At 42.2% G+C, this 16,961-nt stretch overlaps 1 protein-coding gene across 1 annotated transcript in view; it reads left to right on the forward strand.

Moving 5' to 3' along the window:
* The first annotated feature begins 6,717 nt into the window (after positions 1-6,717).
* The window catches only part of STAB2 (stabilin 2), a 165,129-nt gene continuing 154,885 nt past the window's right edge, over positions 6,718-16,961 (forward strand). Inside the window, exons 1-3 of the mRNA XM_015068803.3 lie at positions 6,718-7,018; positions 11,480-11,613; positions 14,042-14,157. Coding sequence (XP_014924289.2) covers positions 6,941-7,018; positions 11,480-11,613; positions 14,042-14,157 — 328 coding nt within the window. The 5' untranslated portion in view covers positions 6,718-6,940. The remainder of the gene's footprint in view (positions 7,019-11,479; positions 11,614-14,041; positions 14,158-16,961) is intronic.

Genomic DNA, 16,961 nt, shown 5'->3' on the forward strand with positions numbered 1-16,961 from the left:
ACAGACCCCAAGGCAGCACTTGAACTCACAAATTGTGAGATCGTGTCCTGAGCCAAAACCAAGAGTCTGACGCTTAACCAACCGAGCCACTCAGATACCCTGTGGAGGGTGATGGTATTTTAGTTGAACTATCTAAACTGCTTACCAACATAGCTGAGAAAATTTCACTTCCATGGATTATTCTGTCAATCATTTGTATTGAGTGCTTACTACAGACCAAGCACTGTTCCAAGTATTTGGAATATTATCAGTTAACTAAACAGAAAACATCCCTGCCCTTAATGAGCATATATTCTAACTGGAGAGACAGTGAACTAACAATAGGCATAGTAAAAAGCAAACTGTAGGGTGACTAAGAAAGGGATACGTGCCCCAGGACAAAGAAAAGGATCAGGACAAGAGGAGGTGGGACATCAGGATGGAAGGGACACACATAGCAGTTTTCAGTTGAGTAATCTGCACAGGTCTTGTGGAGAGAGTGGCTTTGAACAAGGGCTTGAAGGAAAGGAAGGAGTTAGCTAAGTGTCTCCTGGGGGAAGGTCATTCCAGGCCCAGATAAGCCGCTAAGACAGAGGCATGACTGGCAGGTGTGAGCCTCACCATGTGGTCCCTAGAGCCGGTGTGGCACCTGTTTCTAGAACATGGCTGAGATCTTTTATATGGAACATGGAGCCTTGATCCATCCAATTTACCCATGTTGTGCTATGCCATGCAGGACAAGACCAGTAGACCATGTAGTGGACCATTGGGAATCAGCGACCTGACCCTCCGTTCTGGTCCAAGTATGCCTGTGGTTGATCTCAACCATCTTCTTTATATTTGCTCTTCAGGACTTCAGTGACCATGGCTTTCTTTCAGTGTGACAACAAATAGCACTCAATTCAGTTTAGAATGTTAGTGACTGAATTAGATGAACCGCAGATAATCCATTCATGAGCTTAGGCATCAGGTATCGGAATGGTGGCCTACTCTAACAGGCAGAGTAGAGTGAGATTACCTGGCATCTAATATTAGTTCATACTAATTGATTGACCCTGACTAAATCACTCGATCCCTTTATGTCTCCATTTTCACATCTATCAAATCGAAATACTACTCTTTGCCAAGTCTATTTTCAAGCTTCTAATAAAGGTTTTTTTTTTCAGTTTTATTTATTTATTTTGAGAGACAGAGAGAGAGAGAGAGCAGAGGAGGGGCAGAGAGAGAAGGGGAGAGAGAAAATCCCAAGCAGGTTTCTCGCTGTCAGCACAGAGCCTGATGCGGGGCTGGAACTCATGAACTGTGAGATCATGGCCTGAGCTGAAACCAAGAGTCAGACGCTTGACCGACTGAGCCACCCAGGCGCCCCACAAACTCGTGATAAGGTTTAAGTGACATAATACAGGCAAAAGTATGGTGGAAGCTATAATGCAGAGTGAAATGTGGCTTACTCACCCCTGTGTCCTCAGCCCAGCTATAGTGTCTGACATTCCACAAGTGTTTATTGAATAAATGAATAGGTAAGTGAAATTTACAGTGTGACAGCAATCAAGAAAAAAATCATTCTGTTAGATATGACTCATGTCTACACAATCAAAGTAAAGATGGGTCTTTGGGATAGCTATCTATATAAATCAGGCCAAAAAATATATTATTCAGACTTTCACTTGAAGACTTTTTAAACAGAAGTTATTTCAAAACATGATAAAAAATTATAGATTACTCTCAGCTTAACTTATTAACTCCTTTGATCTATAAAAACACAAGATATTCTTACCCAAGGCAGGGAAGGAAGAAGACAAATCAAAAAAGAATTAATTATTGCTCAGCAGATCAGTACAAGAAAGAGATTTTTTTTTTTAATGAAGACAAATGTGAATTCCTTTTTAATAATTTCTATATTGGGATAAAGATAGCTGTTGAATTGTTTCAATGTTACAATAAGATATAAAGGAGAGAAGGAAGTATTTTGTACTCTGGCCAAGATGTTTTAAGTGTGAAAAATTCTTCCCAGTGAGTACACACACACACACACACACACACACACACACACGTCCAGGTGAATGTAACCCCAAACTATTTGTTTAATAAAATTGAATTCCATTGAAAATGCTTACTCCGCATGAAAACCACATGCTCAGGCAGAAACATCCAGTTCTCCTACTGGGACACTACTTTTAATGGTAAAACGGGAATTTAATACTGTGAACTGAGATTCTGAAAGCCCATTTTATTAGTCCCGCTTGCTCCATGTTGCCCAGCATCTAAGTTTTATCAAGGACCACATTAGGCAGAGAGGACTTCAGGTAGGAGTGGGAGGCATCTCCAAAGAATCTCCACTGATTTCTGCTCCTGGAGGTTTTCAGGGACATACGATTATTTTCTCTTTCCTAAATGTTTACTTCCCAGAGTGAAAACTTAGAAAGGGGAAAATTGTGGGAGCTTGTGGATTTGTTAAACTATGTGAAGCAATATTTAACTATTTGTTAAATATTAACTATTAATAGTTAAATATTAACTATTAACTAGTTGTTAAATATTAGCAATTTGTTAACTATGTGAAGCAAGTTATAATTGTCTAGATTGATGCTCAAGAAAGATCAAAACCTAGCCGCTATTCTGCGAGATTGTTCTTCTTCCATCTGGCAAAAATGGCTGAGAGAATGAAACATAAATTCTAACCAGAAAATCAACCTTAGATCCCAATTTCTGCCCTTTTATTTCCAGCAAAGCAAAAGAGACAATTGACCGCCATGTAAATGGCTAGGTTTGTCCTACTTTGGAAGCATAAACTTGGGGCACCTGGGTGGCTCAATCGGTTAAGCATCTGACTTGATTTTGGCTCAGGTCATGATCTCTCGGTTCGTGGGATCGAGCCCTACATTGGGCTCTGCGCTGAGAGTGGTGCCTGCTTGGGATTCTCTCTCTCCCCCCACCCCAGTAAATAAATAAACAAACATTAAAAACAGAAGAAACATAAAACTCTTGCCCTGTTGGCCACCTCATGAGGTCCATAAGAACGTTGTTCAAGATTCAAGAACGAAAGCGTGTCATGTGAATACCTCAGCATCAACCTCTGGCTCCACACTACCTGTGTTCAAGGCCTTGTTCCACCACTTGCTAACCTTGTGACCTCAGACAAGTTACTCAACTTCTGTCTGCCTCAGTCTTCTCATCTGCAGAATGGGGATGGAGATAAGGTAATAATAATACCTGTGTCATAGGCTTGTGGGGAAGATCAAATAAATTAAGTGAGCTAATATTTTTTAAATGCCTGGCACATGTAAAAGCTGTGTTTGGGTCTGTGATGAGGAGGAGGACAATGTAGGTGACAATGACAGTGATGGTGAAGGTGTCCCTTCTTGGCATGCTACTCAAAGCAGACATGAAATACTTTATTACCAAGGATTGAAATCTTTGTAGCTGGCATGCTGTAGAGAAAGGAGCAGTTAAACACTAACAACCCAGCGTCCTGGAGCCACAGAGGACACACAACAGTGTCACCCAGCAAGTGTCTCAGCACCCCTTCTGCCATTCCCAAAGAGGAGACCATCCCCTCCCGAGTTACCACACTAAGAACAGACACCAGAGGAGAGGTGTGCTAACCCAGGAGGACCAAGCTGGAAGCCGGGAGAAGGCAGAAGGGCAGCCCTGGGTAGAGGAAAGCCAGTCCCACATCTTAAGTAAGTGACAGCAACACAATAGGGGATATTGGAGGGAGCAAACTGTCTGAAAAATGTTACTGATTAAAAACCCTTGTCTCAGGGGTGCTTGAGTGGCTCAGTCAGTTGAGCATCCGACTTTTGATTTGGGCTTAGGTCACGATCTTGTGGTCTATGAGTTCGAGCCCCTCATCAAGCTCTGGGCTGACAGGGGGGTCCTGCTTGAGATTCTCTCTCTCTGTCCCTCTCCCTCTCTCTCTCCCTCCTTCAAAAAAAAAAAAAGCCCTCACCTCAAAACAATTTTGAATGGTTAGAGACAGAGATTACAACAGTCTGCAAAAAAATGAATGTGGGTGGCCATCAAGAAAGTGACATTCCACTGGGGTCCCTGGGTGGCTCAGTTGGTCAAGCGACCAACTTCAGCTCCGGTCATGATCTCACAGTTCATGGGTTTGAGCCTTACGTCGGGCTCTGTGCTGACAGCTCAGAGCCTGGAGCCTGCTTCAGATTCTGTGTGTGTGTCTCTCTCTATGCCCCTCTCCACCCCCAAAAATAAATACACCTTTAAAAAAATGAAAGTGACATTCCACTAAGGGAGGACACACAGCTCAGCAGAAATGGGGCAACTCAGGACAGGAAATCTAGACCCAACTCGCAGCTACACTGAGATAAGGGTAGAGGTTTGTGTAGCTGCTGTCTATGACATTGGCCCATTTTAATAATATGATGATAATAATAATGATGAAGAGTGATTGAGCACCCACTATGGGCTAGGCACCATTCAGAACACGTTGCTTGTTGACTGCAGGGACAGGTGGCGGTAGGGGTTTGAAACAACTTGAAGAACGTCTCTTCATAGCCATCAAATGAGCCCAACAGAAATAAAATTAATTAACAAAACGATTTGAACAATTTCTAAACAAAGCCATGAAAGTTATATGTATTTTTTAAGGCAAACTGATTAGTGATGTATATGAACAGGTCCTAGACTATGGAGTCTCCATGGCCAGTGGCAGGCTGACCTCTACTTCCCAGCAGCTTCTAAAATAGAATATTTGACCTCCTAAAATCTAGGCCAGTATCTCTCTAAGAGTGATCCATAAAACACTGGATCTGGAAGTTTCGTTTGCAAGGGAGGGTCTTAAAAAATTGGAAAATACTGCTTTAAGCAAAGTTGAACTGTTTTCGGTTGGTTTTGTTACATTATGCTTTACCGCAGAACTTCTCAGAACCTCTAATGGGCTAATGAGCATGGTTAATCCATAAGAAAGGGACATCAAGGGCAGGGTTTTCCAAATTATTTGATGAGTGAATCCTCCCCTGGCTCTCCCGCAGCATCTCCCGGAACTATTTTAGGAAATGCAAGTGTGAGTTCATTTTATCATTGCTCTAGGTATCTAGCCCATTCCAAGCCCCAGATATTTAGTCATGTCCTTCAGAGAGAAAAGAATCAGAAAGAAGTCTCCAATGTCTTTCCCTGGTGGAAGGAAAGGTTAAGGCAACACACCCGTGCGACAGATAAGCCTCCAGATCTCATTGGCTTCACACAACAGTTGCTCATTTTTCCTCAAGCAACAGTCCCATGCAGGCAGAATCACCCAGAAAGCCTTGAAAACCATTAGTTCTGTGCCCCGCACCCAGAAGTGCTGATTTGATTGTTCTGGATGAGGGCCGGACATTGGGGGATTCCTTCTAAACTCCTCCAGGACCTTAAACCAGGATTGAGACGCACTGAACCAAGAGATGGTAAGAACTTCCTCATCTGGCATCTTCCAGTCAGATCACTGGGTTAGCCTCTGAAGGGCCTGTCTGTATTGGAAGTTTCTTAGATTATTGAGCCATATAATATAATGTTATTTCCAAAACTCAAAGAGAGAAGGACTGCAGAGAGAGAAGAATTATTTAACCAAAACTAGTGTCTATAACTGCATGAGTCTCTCAGTTAACTCAGTGTCATGAAACACAGCCTCATATGCCTGACTTGTGGATAAGCCCAGACTTTATCTTTTCTGGTTCTGGGCCAGACATTTTTCCATCAGACTCCATGAGACTGGAACACCACCTCTTAGCTATTTATGCATTAAATAATCATTGTTTCAGGCAGGAGAGGGGAGTGGTTCATAGTACTGACCCTGGGGCCACACAGTTTGAAAACTGGATGCCCACCTACTAGCTGTGTGACCTTAGAAAAGTTGCCTAACCTCTTTGCCTCAGTTTCCTTCTCTGTAAAATGGGGAAAATAACTATTTCATTAAGAGTTGTGAGGATGAAACAAGGTAATCCATGGAGAAGTCTAGAATAGTGACTAGCATACAGAACGTTTTCAACAAATGTTGACTGTTACTATTTGTTTTTATTATTTTCAAATGCAGGTCTCTGCTCCAGGCTCTTAGAGATACAGAGAAGATGAAGGCCTCTCTCTGTCCTCAAGGAATTCACAATTGGGCCTGGGAGACAGATATACAGATAGATGGATTGTGACAGATGTGACTGGGCTTTCCTAGTATTACATGCAAAATGCTGGGAGGGTTTCCCAGGTGGTATTGGAGGGGCAGGACAGGAAGTCTTCCCCAAAGAGGTGGCATTTGACCTAGACCTTGAACGGTAAGATGAGACCTATACACTCAGTCATCTGTTAGGACGTGACATGGATGAGAGGAAGGGAAGATCGAAATGCCCCCTGTTGGCAACTACAAAGAGACATGTTTTTGCAACAGAGTCTGGCAGCCGTGCCAAAGTGACGGCCACCACCCTCTCCCAAGTCAAAGCCCCGAACTCCTGCAGCATTCCCTCTGTGGGATCGTTCTTGTTTATGGGGACTCCCACAAATACTGCCTGGCACCAAGATTGGGACTTTGCATTCGGAGAGAGGGGCCTGCAGTTTTCCATGGTGTGGCTGGATACGTGTCCATGGGGCCGTGGGTCCAGGAGCAGGCAGGACCAGAAGCGGGATGGGCAGAGCCCTGGGAGGTGGGAGCTCGTTCTTGGGAGTTGCATGAGGCACAAAAATTCCAGAGCATGTCTCCGCCTCAGCCCCTTCAGGATATCCTGTCATTCAACCAAGACATATATAGAGTCGAGAGTGGCCAATTTCACCACGACCCCTGAATTGGCCATTTTTCCTGTCTCGAGGCAGTTCTCACATATCATCTGCTTCAATCCAGGAAAAAGAGGGGGAAGGATTTGAAAGCAAACACTGAAATGAAAGAGAATTCGCTAGGAGTTCATCAGACTAGGTTAGAATAGCTGAATAGTTCCGACAGGTGCCTGGAGCCAGAAGGAGCAAATATTTTCTCACTATGCTACAAAAGTTCATGCTTTTTCTTCTTGGATTGGTGGTACAAAATTTCTGCTCCCCGCCTGAAACTACAGAGCAGGTAAGATGAGACTCGCATTTTTGTTGTTGTTGTGATGTTCATGATATGTTAAAAACCTTTTTGCTTTCCTCTGTGGTGATGGGTAAAGGGTACTCTCTGGACTTCATAAAATAAAGAGAAAGGCTGCAGAGAATAGGATCCTAATGGTCGTGAACCATCTTTCCAAAGGTGAGCTCACCCAGTTGGTTCTATTCCTATGCCAAACCCCGTTGTTAGGATCTCTGACGCTCATGCTAATGTTCCTCTTTCCATTGAAGATGTTGGTATCCCCCTGGGGCAGGGGGGTTTCTTTTGTGTTAGTAATTCACTGTGAATACCTCCCATTGCATCATTTTGAATATAGAAAATAACCACGGCTGAAGACAGATGAGCAGACAGATGTTCTAGGGAGTTGTAGGTGATGTCTGGTTGAGAAACAGTGTTACAGAATGCATCAGGAACTCATCCCTTCTAGCTTCCACAGAGTTGTAGTAGAAGTACCCAAAGGGGTGCCTGGGTGGCTCAGTTGGTTAAGTGTCCAACTTCGGCTCAGGTCATGATGTCATAGTTTGTGGGTTGGAGCTCCATACTGAGCTCTATGCTGACAGCTCAGAGCCTGGAGCCTGCTTCGGATTCTGTGTCTCCCTCTCCCCTGCTCACACTTTGTGTCTCTCTCTCAAAAACAAATAAAACATGAAAAAAGAAAAAGAGGGGTGCCTGGGTGGCTCAGTCAGTTAAGCTCCCAACTTCAGCTCAGGTCATGATCTCACAGTTTGTGGATTCGAGCCCCAAGTCAGGCTCTGTACTGACAGCTCAAGAGCCTGGAACCTGCTTTGGATTCTGTGATTCCCTGTCTCTCTGCCCTGCCCCTGCTCACGCTCTTGCTCTCTCTCTCTCTCTCAAAAATAAACATTAAAAAAATTTAAGAAAGAAAGAAAGAAAGAAAGAAAGAAAGAAAGAAAGAAAGAAAGAAAGAAAGAAAGAAAGAAAGAAAGAAAACGAAAAAGAAGTACCCAGGGTGGTAGGGTCAGCATCTCTCGTGAAACCCACTGGAACACCAACATCTCAAGCAGGCTCACGTGAGCTGTCTTTTTTTTTTTTTTAACAACATTTATTTATTTTTGAGACAGAGAGAGAGAGAGCATGAACAGGGGAGGGTCAGAGAAAGAGGGAGACACAGAATCTGAAACAGGCTCCAGGCTCTGAGCTGTCAGCACAGAGCCCGACGCAGGGCTCGAACCCACAGACCGCGAGATCATGACCTGGGCCAAAGTCGGATGCTTAACCGACTGAGCCACCCAGGCGCCCCTCACGTGAGCTGTCTTAATAGAGTAAGTTGGGTATCAGATGTGCAGCTAGGTCAGCCGAAACGAGGGGTAGGAACAAGGCAATCTGAGTGATTTATTTAAAATGCATTTCCCCAGGCATGATTTCTATTCATCATAAAACTTAAACATGATTCTGCATCTGAGCCAGGCAAATATTTATCCCTACCGACTCGACGCCAGTTGGATGTCCTCTGATAATGCTTTTCACGAAAATGCTGGAAGCTAGCATAACGGTTTCGTGCTCCAGCTTAGAGGTTTGAGAGTGGTGAGTTTGAACCGTGGCTCTCATACGTTTGTTTATCAACTATGTCTGAGGACCGGTCACTGTGCTCCACAGCCTACTAGTGGTCCAAGCCTGAGCAGGTTAATTCATCTCTCTGAACTGCAGTTCCTCCCCTGACAGTGTTCCACAAACAGCCAGAATCATCATCTTCATTATCATCATCACCATCGGCAGCATCGAGTGCTTGCTTAAGTGCAGAAATCAGGCCTTGACCAGGTTTAAAGCTGAGTTTGCTTTTCAGAGGAGACTGTATAAGAGACCAAATAAGCCATTCCATTTGAAAAGGACAACTTGAAAGTCAAGAGATTTCTTGAAAAGCAAGTATTAAACGTGACCTTTTGAGAAAGAAAAGAAAAAGTAATGTCCTTCCATCCACTTATCTAAGTGGGAAAACCTAGTATAAAGAAAAGCCGGTTTTAACAGATGTAGAGGCTTCATGACCGTTAAAGGGAGTTGATTCAAACTCTAGCTAAGGGTGGCTTTTACTATTATTCCATAAAGAATATTCCAGGGCTATTTTGGTTCATAATGATCATCAAATGAAAGCTGCCCATAAAAACAGATTTTATTTTTCTATGTGCCGTTGTACAGCATGCAGGGAAGAGGAATAAGCTAATCAAGGAATCAAAAGACCTAGGAATGCAAGCTGGTGCAGCCACTCTGGAAAACAGTATGGAGGTTCCCCAAAAAACTAAAAATAGAACTACTCTACGACCCAGCAATTGCACTACTAGGCATTTATCCACGGGATACGGGTGTGCTGTTTCAAAGGGACACATGCATCCCCATGTTCATAGCAGCACTATCAAAAATAGCCAAAGTATGGAAAGAGCCCAAATGTCCATAGATGGATGAATGGATAAAGAACATGTGGTACATATATACAATGTAGTAATACTCGTCAATCAAAAAGAATGAAATCTTGCCATTTGCAACTACGTGGATAGAACTGGAGGGTATTATGCTAAGTGAAATTAGTCAGTCAGAGAAAGACAAAAATCATATGACTTCACTTATATGAGGACTTTAAGAGACAAAACAGATGAACATAAGGGAAGGGAAGCAAAAATAATATAAAAACAGGGAGGGGGACAAAACAGAAGAGACTCATAAATATGGAGAACAAACAGAGGGTTACTGGAGGGGGTGTGGGAGGGGGAATGGGCTAAATGGGTAAGGGGCACTAAGGAATCTACTCCTGAAATCATTGTTTCACTATATGCTAACTAATTTGGATGTAACTTTTAAAAAATAAAAAATTAAATTAAAAAAAAAAGGAATCAAAAGACCAAAAGCTTACAGTGTGGCCTTGGCAAGTCACAGAACCTCCCCTCACCTCAGTTTTCTCCCCCCTTGAATGGGGATGATGATACCTCCCTGTTTATCTTCAGCATAGTCAAGATCAAATTAGATGATGCTCTTGGAAGTATGCATAACCATAAATTTCTCTGCAAAAATAAGACTTCTTCTTATGCAGCCTTTATATATTTCAGTAAATTTAGAAGTAGTTATGACATTCTCACCACCCCTACCTAGTGCTGGCCTGTGTGCTATTTGTGGATGGGAGTAAGTAAGAAGTAAGAGACAGGGTCCCCTCCCACAGGGATTTTTAAATGGAAAACAAAGACAACAAAATGTGTTCCACTGGCCAACCACATGAAGAGAAGAAGTTGAGAAAAGGAAGAGAGATGGGTGTGGTTTTGTGGAAATAGTGTCTTAAGCAGGGGCTTGAAAGATGAAGTTTGGGGAGCCAAGAGGAGGAAGAAGCACGTTTCTATCAAAAGAGACAATAAGCAAAACACAGAGGTGGGGACAGAGAAGCATTACAGGAGCTAGCATTTACTGCCTAAAATATTCCAGATACTGGACCAGGCAATTTGCACATATCATTTAAAGGTCTCTGTAACTTGGAGAGTGATTATTTGCACCTCCCCCTTACAGAGGATGGCAAAGGGTGAGGAATGCATTCAAGACTGTACACTTAGCAAGATACAGAGCTTGATTCCAATCTTAGGTTTTTTGACTCCCACATTTTGTCTCTCTTCATTGTATGAAACTGCTTCTTCTTAAACTTGATGGGAAATGAAGGAGATTAGAGAGAGGGGACCAAATCTATTTGGGAGAACCACCACCAACATCTTGGACAATGAGAGATCCTGAAGACAGGGCCAACGTGGGTCTGCATCATTCATACTAGCAGTTGATTCTCTACTGCTTAATGTTGCTAAGTGACTGTTTCTAGTGGGTCTGTTGTATTTCCTACAACGCATTCAATCAACAAATATTTTACTAAGCACTACTATGTACCAGGCACTGTTCTATGTGCTTGGGAAATATTCAAGGACCAAACAGAAAAAGATCACTGCCTGTTGGAGCCCATAGTCTAGCTGAATTCTAATCAAAATGTTGCAAACACCTTTGGAGCAGGAACTATATGCTTCTAGTCCCAGACTAGACTATTGCTGTAGAATCAATGCTGAAAGAATATTCTTGAGACCTGTTGATCTATGACCAATTGACCCTAAATAACCACTTTAAAATTTTTCCCATTTGGAAAGTGTACTCTATATTTCAGGATTCCCAATTGGGTAAGTGTATGTAATGAAGTTACCTTGCTTTATTGGATTCCACACTTTAGATCAAGGACAGCAAACAGGTGGTACAAGCAGCCTCCTTCATCACCTACAGCCATGGCAGACATTGCTTGTTGATCCCAACACTCTTTCTACATAAGGTTGAAGGCAACCAGCCAGTCATTACCAATCAACCTGTTGCCATCCCTGTCATTCCACGGACATGAAGCCAATGGGAAAGATTGGCCAACCAAGGTTCTGCTAATGGGACTTGATTTTTTTTTTTATGTCTTCACAGGCAAAAAGGTGTGATAAGACATCTCTGCTTACAATTAGGACTGAGTGCCGATCCTGCTTGCTCAACTTAGAAATTAAGTGCCCAGATGGTTACACAAAGGTTACCAATGGCTCCGTAGGGGTTCGAGATTGCAGGTACTCATGAGAAAATAAATGTACTCAAGTCTTGAAATTTAAGGGATTGTGAATCTAAATGGAAACTTCCCATCTCAAAAACTACAAAGCATTTCCGTGAGTTTTCCCTTACTTTAGAATTACATTCAATCCAAACTCACAACTTACAACCTTGCATCTAAAAAATATATTTTTAATTCACATTTCCATACAAAATTGACTATATTGCATGGCACACAAACATTTTCCCCCTCATTGTGCCCTTCTCTATTTTAAAAATCTGGGTTTTGTTTCATTTGGAAAGTTTCTAGTCAGAACATGGACTGAAAAGCCATGGATCCGGCAGTCATCTTATTAGCCAGCTATGGATCCTGATACTAATTAGAACCTAACGAGAGAAGACAAAGGAGTTACAGCTTCATACATTTTCTGTGAGCATTGCATTGCTGAAGTCTTCTAATGATTCAAAACTCTCATAATTCAAGGCTAATCCTTGCAAAGACGAGCAGTTTCACTTACTGGCTAATGCAAGCAGCCACACAGCTCAAGTGTCAACACAATGTTCAGTGTACTAAGTCTACTGATTTAGACATTAGACATCTCTCAATGAGCTCATTCCTAATTCAGGGATGAAGGATCAGTACTATTTCTGATTTTGTATAAAATGGAAACTTAACACTGTTATATTACACTATTTTAAATTCATGTTTGCTTAATATGATCACGATATATTCTATGACCAAAATCATCAATTTTAATAAAAACTTTCTGGGGCATGTGGGTGGCTCAGTTGATTGAGCATCCAACTCCTGATTCAGTTCAGGTCATGATTACAGAGTCATGAGATCGAGCCCTGGGTTGGGTTCCACACTGAGCATGGCACCTGCTTAGATTCTCTCTCTGTCTCCCTCTACCTCTCTCCCCTGCTCTCCCTCTTGCTCTCTCTCTCAAAGTAAAAATTTTAAAAAAAGCTTTCCAAGGCTAACTGACCTAGAATTAGCAAGCATTCGCAACAGGTGACCATTCAGGTACCAAAATGGTCACCCATTTTGACCAGGTTCTCTTAGGAAGTATATAAAGATTTAGGATTTGAGGTTAAAATTATACGATGGCTTTATTGAAGACCTCTTTGTACTGGCAACTTTTTTTTCATGGCCCAGGTGGGCACTTGGTTATGTCCACCCCACCCTACCATCCCCCCTCCAACACACACACACACACACACACACACACACACACACACACAGGATAAGATTATTATACTCGTGCTCTCTGTTGCAGAATTGAAGACTTTGATCCGTCATTCATTTATGCTGAAATAAACCCAAGATTGGCCCCTGAGGGGATGTTTCATTCTGCCCTTGGCTCTTCCTCTTCCCATCTTTGCGAAGAGATGCCCCTGCCAGTATTCTTAAGCTTCCAGAGGAATTGTCAACTCTGTCTCCATCTTGACGGCCCATAAAGCCAGTAGCTCAGGGACTGGATTAGAAGTACAACCTTAAACTCACCTGCACACTATTCTTTTTTTTTTTTAATTTTTTTTAACGTTTATTTATTTTTGAGACAGAGAGAGACAGAGCATGAACGGGGGAGGGTCAGAGAGAGGGAGACACAGAATCTGAAACAGGCTCCAGGCTCTGAGCTATAAGTACAGAGCCCGATACGGGGCTCGAACTCACAGACCGCGAGATCATGACCTGAGCCGAAGTCAACCGCTTAACCGACTGAGCCACCCAAGTGCGCCATCCTGCACACTATTCTTAATAGCCCAGTTGAAAGAAATGATATTCCTGGAGAATCGTCTCTAGATACACTAAAGTCAAATCCTGGGATAAGCCATCCATGCAGAGATTCCATCAAAATAGACAATGGTGTTTAGCCTCCATAGAATTGCTATTCCAGATCTGTACCTCAGATGGTATAAAAACTGTTCTAAGGAATTCATCATTACATCTCCCTTGAGGATATTGTGACATATATTGCCCACTACATTACACCACCTCTCACAGAAATGTTTACATATAGAGTCCCTGCAAAAGACATTCTCATCCTAGGCAGTTTGATCCAGAGATCCTGTGCATCCCAGAACCTACGATCTTTTCCTTCTTGTATTAGCTGCGACAAGTGTGACGTCCACTGGTAGCATGTACCCAGAGCCTAACACTATTTCCTTTATCTACCAGCCCCACTTCTGGCATCATTTCACCTTTATTTTCATTGTGCTCTGATATTTCACTTTTATTTTCATTGTCATCCATTTTATACAATTAAAGGTAAATCATGATTAAGTTTTATTCTCCCTAGACAGCAAAATTCTGTTCAATCTATGCTTTTTAAAATATAGGCAAGTGTAAAGAAAGACCTAAATAAAAATCTAGGAAAATCCCACTGCCCAGAGTTAACTGAATTGCTCTGATCATGGGTTTATGTCTTCTCCTTCCTCCCTAAGGTACACCTTTGAAATCAGGAAGTACTCGCTGTCTCTCCCTGGATGCCGCCATATCTGTAGGAAGGACTATGTCCAACCTCAGTGCTGTCCAGGCCATTGGGGCCCAGACTGCATGGGTAAGTGGCACAGCACTTTTCTTGGACTTTGACACTTGATTTTCAATGTCCCATTTCACAGAAAATTGAAAGGAAGGAAGTCTGATAAAAGGAGAGTGTCAGCACCTTTTTTAGAAAATTCCTTCTCAGTCTATATGTAGAAAATCTTTCTTGCCCTGTCAGCTTTTACAAAGAAATCTGCTTTCCTCCAGTTAGAGATCTCCCTTTAAGAGAATTCCCTTACAAGTCAGAAAAAGAGACAATTGAAAGGATATCCATTTTTATAAAAAAGATAACTGATCATAGAGAGGATGTAAGAATTCTGGGCTACTATAACCCCAAGTACAATTTTCTTTAAGGTGAGATTTTATTATAGCATCTCAAAGAACGTAGTTATTGTTTGACAACAGAAATAATAGTTAAATCTACTAAAACTTTAATCTTAAGATGGAATCAAACTCTATAAGGACCAGTTCCACTGTAAGAAAAACTACTAGCCAAATCTGAGCCAATGGTATAGTTAGACTCCTGTGGTCAAGCATAACATTTGTGAGCTAAAATTGAACTTCTATCATGATTAAGGATGTTAACACTCAAGTAGTAACTAGGTCCTTGCTAGGATAGGCAAATTATGAAAAATCTCTTTTTTTCCCTTGGATAGTAAAAAATCAGGCATTTTAATTCATGCATTTACCATTTTTCCCCATTTTTCAGCGTAATGAAACATCTCCTTAAGGATCCACTTAAGGAGAGGGGCGCCAAGAAGGCTCAGTTGGTTAAGCGTCTGACTCTTGGTTTCAGCTCAGGTCATGATCTCATCGTTTGTGAGTTTGAGCCCTGCATCGGGCTCTCTGCTGACAGCATGGAGCCTGCTTGGGATTTTCTCTCTCTTTCTCTCTCTGTCTTCTCCCTGCTCACATTCTCTCTCTCTCTCTCTCTCTCTCTCTCTCTCTCTCTCTCTCTCAAAATAAATAAACTTTAAAAAAAAGAATCCATTTAAGGAGACAGATTAGTTCTCTTTTGCTTTTCTTTTTTTCTGACTAAAATAATACAAGCAAATTGCACACAGCTTGCAAAGTTTAGAAAGGTATAGAGAAAGAACAAAATAGCAAAATAGAAACTTCTTTCTGTCACATATAGGAAACCCTAATCTGTTTAGCTCATTTCCCTGGTCTTTTTTTTTCCCATGTGGCTTCTAAACAGTCGAGCCCTTCTTGCCTGATGTTGACACTGCTTTTTTTTTTTTTTTTAAGTTCATTTAGTTATCTTGAGAGAGAGCAAGCGAGCAGGGTGGGAGCGGGGGAGCAGAGAAAGAGGGAGAGAGAGAGAATCCTAAGCAGGCTCTGCACTGTCAGTGTGAGGAACCTGATGTGGGGCTGGAACTCACGAACCATAAGATCATGACCTGAGCTGAAATTAAGAGTCAGATACTTAACCGATTGAGCCACCCAGGTTCCCCTTACACTGTTGTTGTTGTTGTTGTTGTTGTTGTTGTTGTTGTTGTTTAAACTAATGATAAAATAAATAATAACTTCCATTTATTCAACATTTCTGACATTAGGCACCAGAGAGGTACTCAGCCTGTATTACCTCCTTTAATTCTTAAAACACATCTTTGAGTTAGACATTTTTGTCTCCATTTCGCCTGTGAGGAATCAGAGATTTAAAGATGATATCTTACCAATTTCTTTTGGCCTGATCAATGATAAAGCAAGTTCAAGTTCAGGGCTGCCTGTCACCAAAGCCTGCTGTCTTTCTACTCTGCCCCATTGCTGGAACAGAGCTTATAAAAAAAGAAAGAAAGGAAAGGGAGATCCTCCAAATGTGTTTCTAACTTCCCTCTTGATTGCTAGGTCCCTTTAGCCCTCCCAGTCAATGACTGGGTTATGCTCCTTATCCTGGAAAGGTCAAGGTTGGGGTTCAGGAAATCCTGGCCTTCTCTCTATTGACTGTTCTGTCGGGTTCACACCAGCATGGGGGCACTGCGTGATCGTGTGTTACAACAGAATCAAGTGATTAACCCATCCTTCCAGATTTCAAGACCTTTTTTAGCTCCAGATGTGATCATGCTCACATCCAGTTCTTACAGACATCCTGATATGATACAAAAACTTTTAGGTTGGTTTTTCTCTTTCTGACCCACAAAAACTAATCTGATGCTGTTATTGAACAGACCCCCTGTAGACAAGGCTTTGCCCAGGATACAGCAACCAAAGTCAGCATGTGCAACAGAAGGAATGGCAATGTGCAACAGAACAGAACAGAACAGAAAGAATGTCCCCCACAGCCAGGGGGACAAAAAGACACTAGTCCTGCTCCCACGTTTTGGCTTGAATCCAGTTCTGTCACCGGGCGAGTTAATTGCTGCCATGCCAAATGGGGGTACAAAGTCCTACTCTATAAACCTGTAGTAATATTATAATATTAATGTAGATGAGAGTGCTTGACAGAGGGACACAAAGAAGGCACTTTAATAATGTTTTATAAATAAATGAATGAGTAACAGTCAAAACAGACTGTTAATGAAATGAAAGCCAAATAAAGTGGCATTCTTTCTTTGAGCCCTTCTTAAACAGCAGGTAACTCCTAAACATGAGCAGGCAAACGGGATCCAAAATCTTCAGTGGGCTTCATGCCATCACAATGTGCCAGGCGCGAATGGGGCAAGGCTCCTGCCTGCCACTGAGTGTGCACGGTTCCTCGAGGGGTCACACATTTCCTTCTGCTGCGTCTTGAGGCCCGAGAAGCAAAGTATGTGAAAAGCAGGGACCGGACAGATGGTCATTCTTCTATCCTCTTGTTGGAGCAAAAGGACACTTCCCTTT

This window comes from Acinonyx jubatus, chromosome B4 (genome assembly GCF_027475565.1).
Source record: "Acinonyx jubatus isolate Ajub_Pintada_27869175 chromosome B4, VMU_Ajub_asm_v1.0, whole genome shotgun sequence".
NCBI classification, from domain to species: domain Eukaryota; kingdom Metazoa; phylum Chordata; class Mammalia; order Carnivora; family Felidae; genus Acinonyx; species Acinonyx jubatus.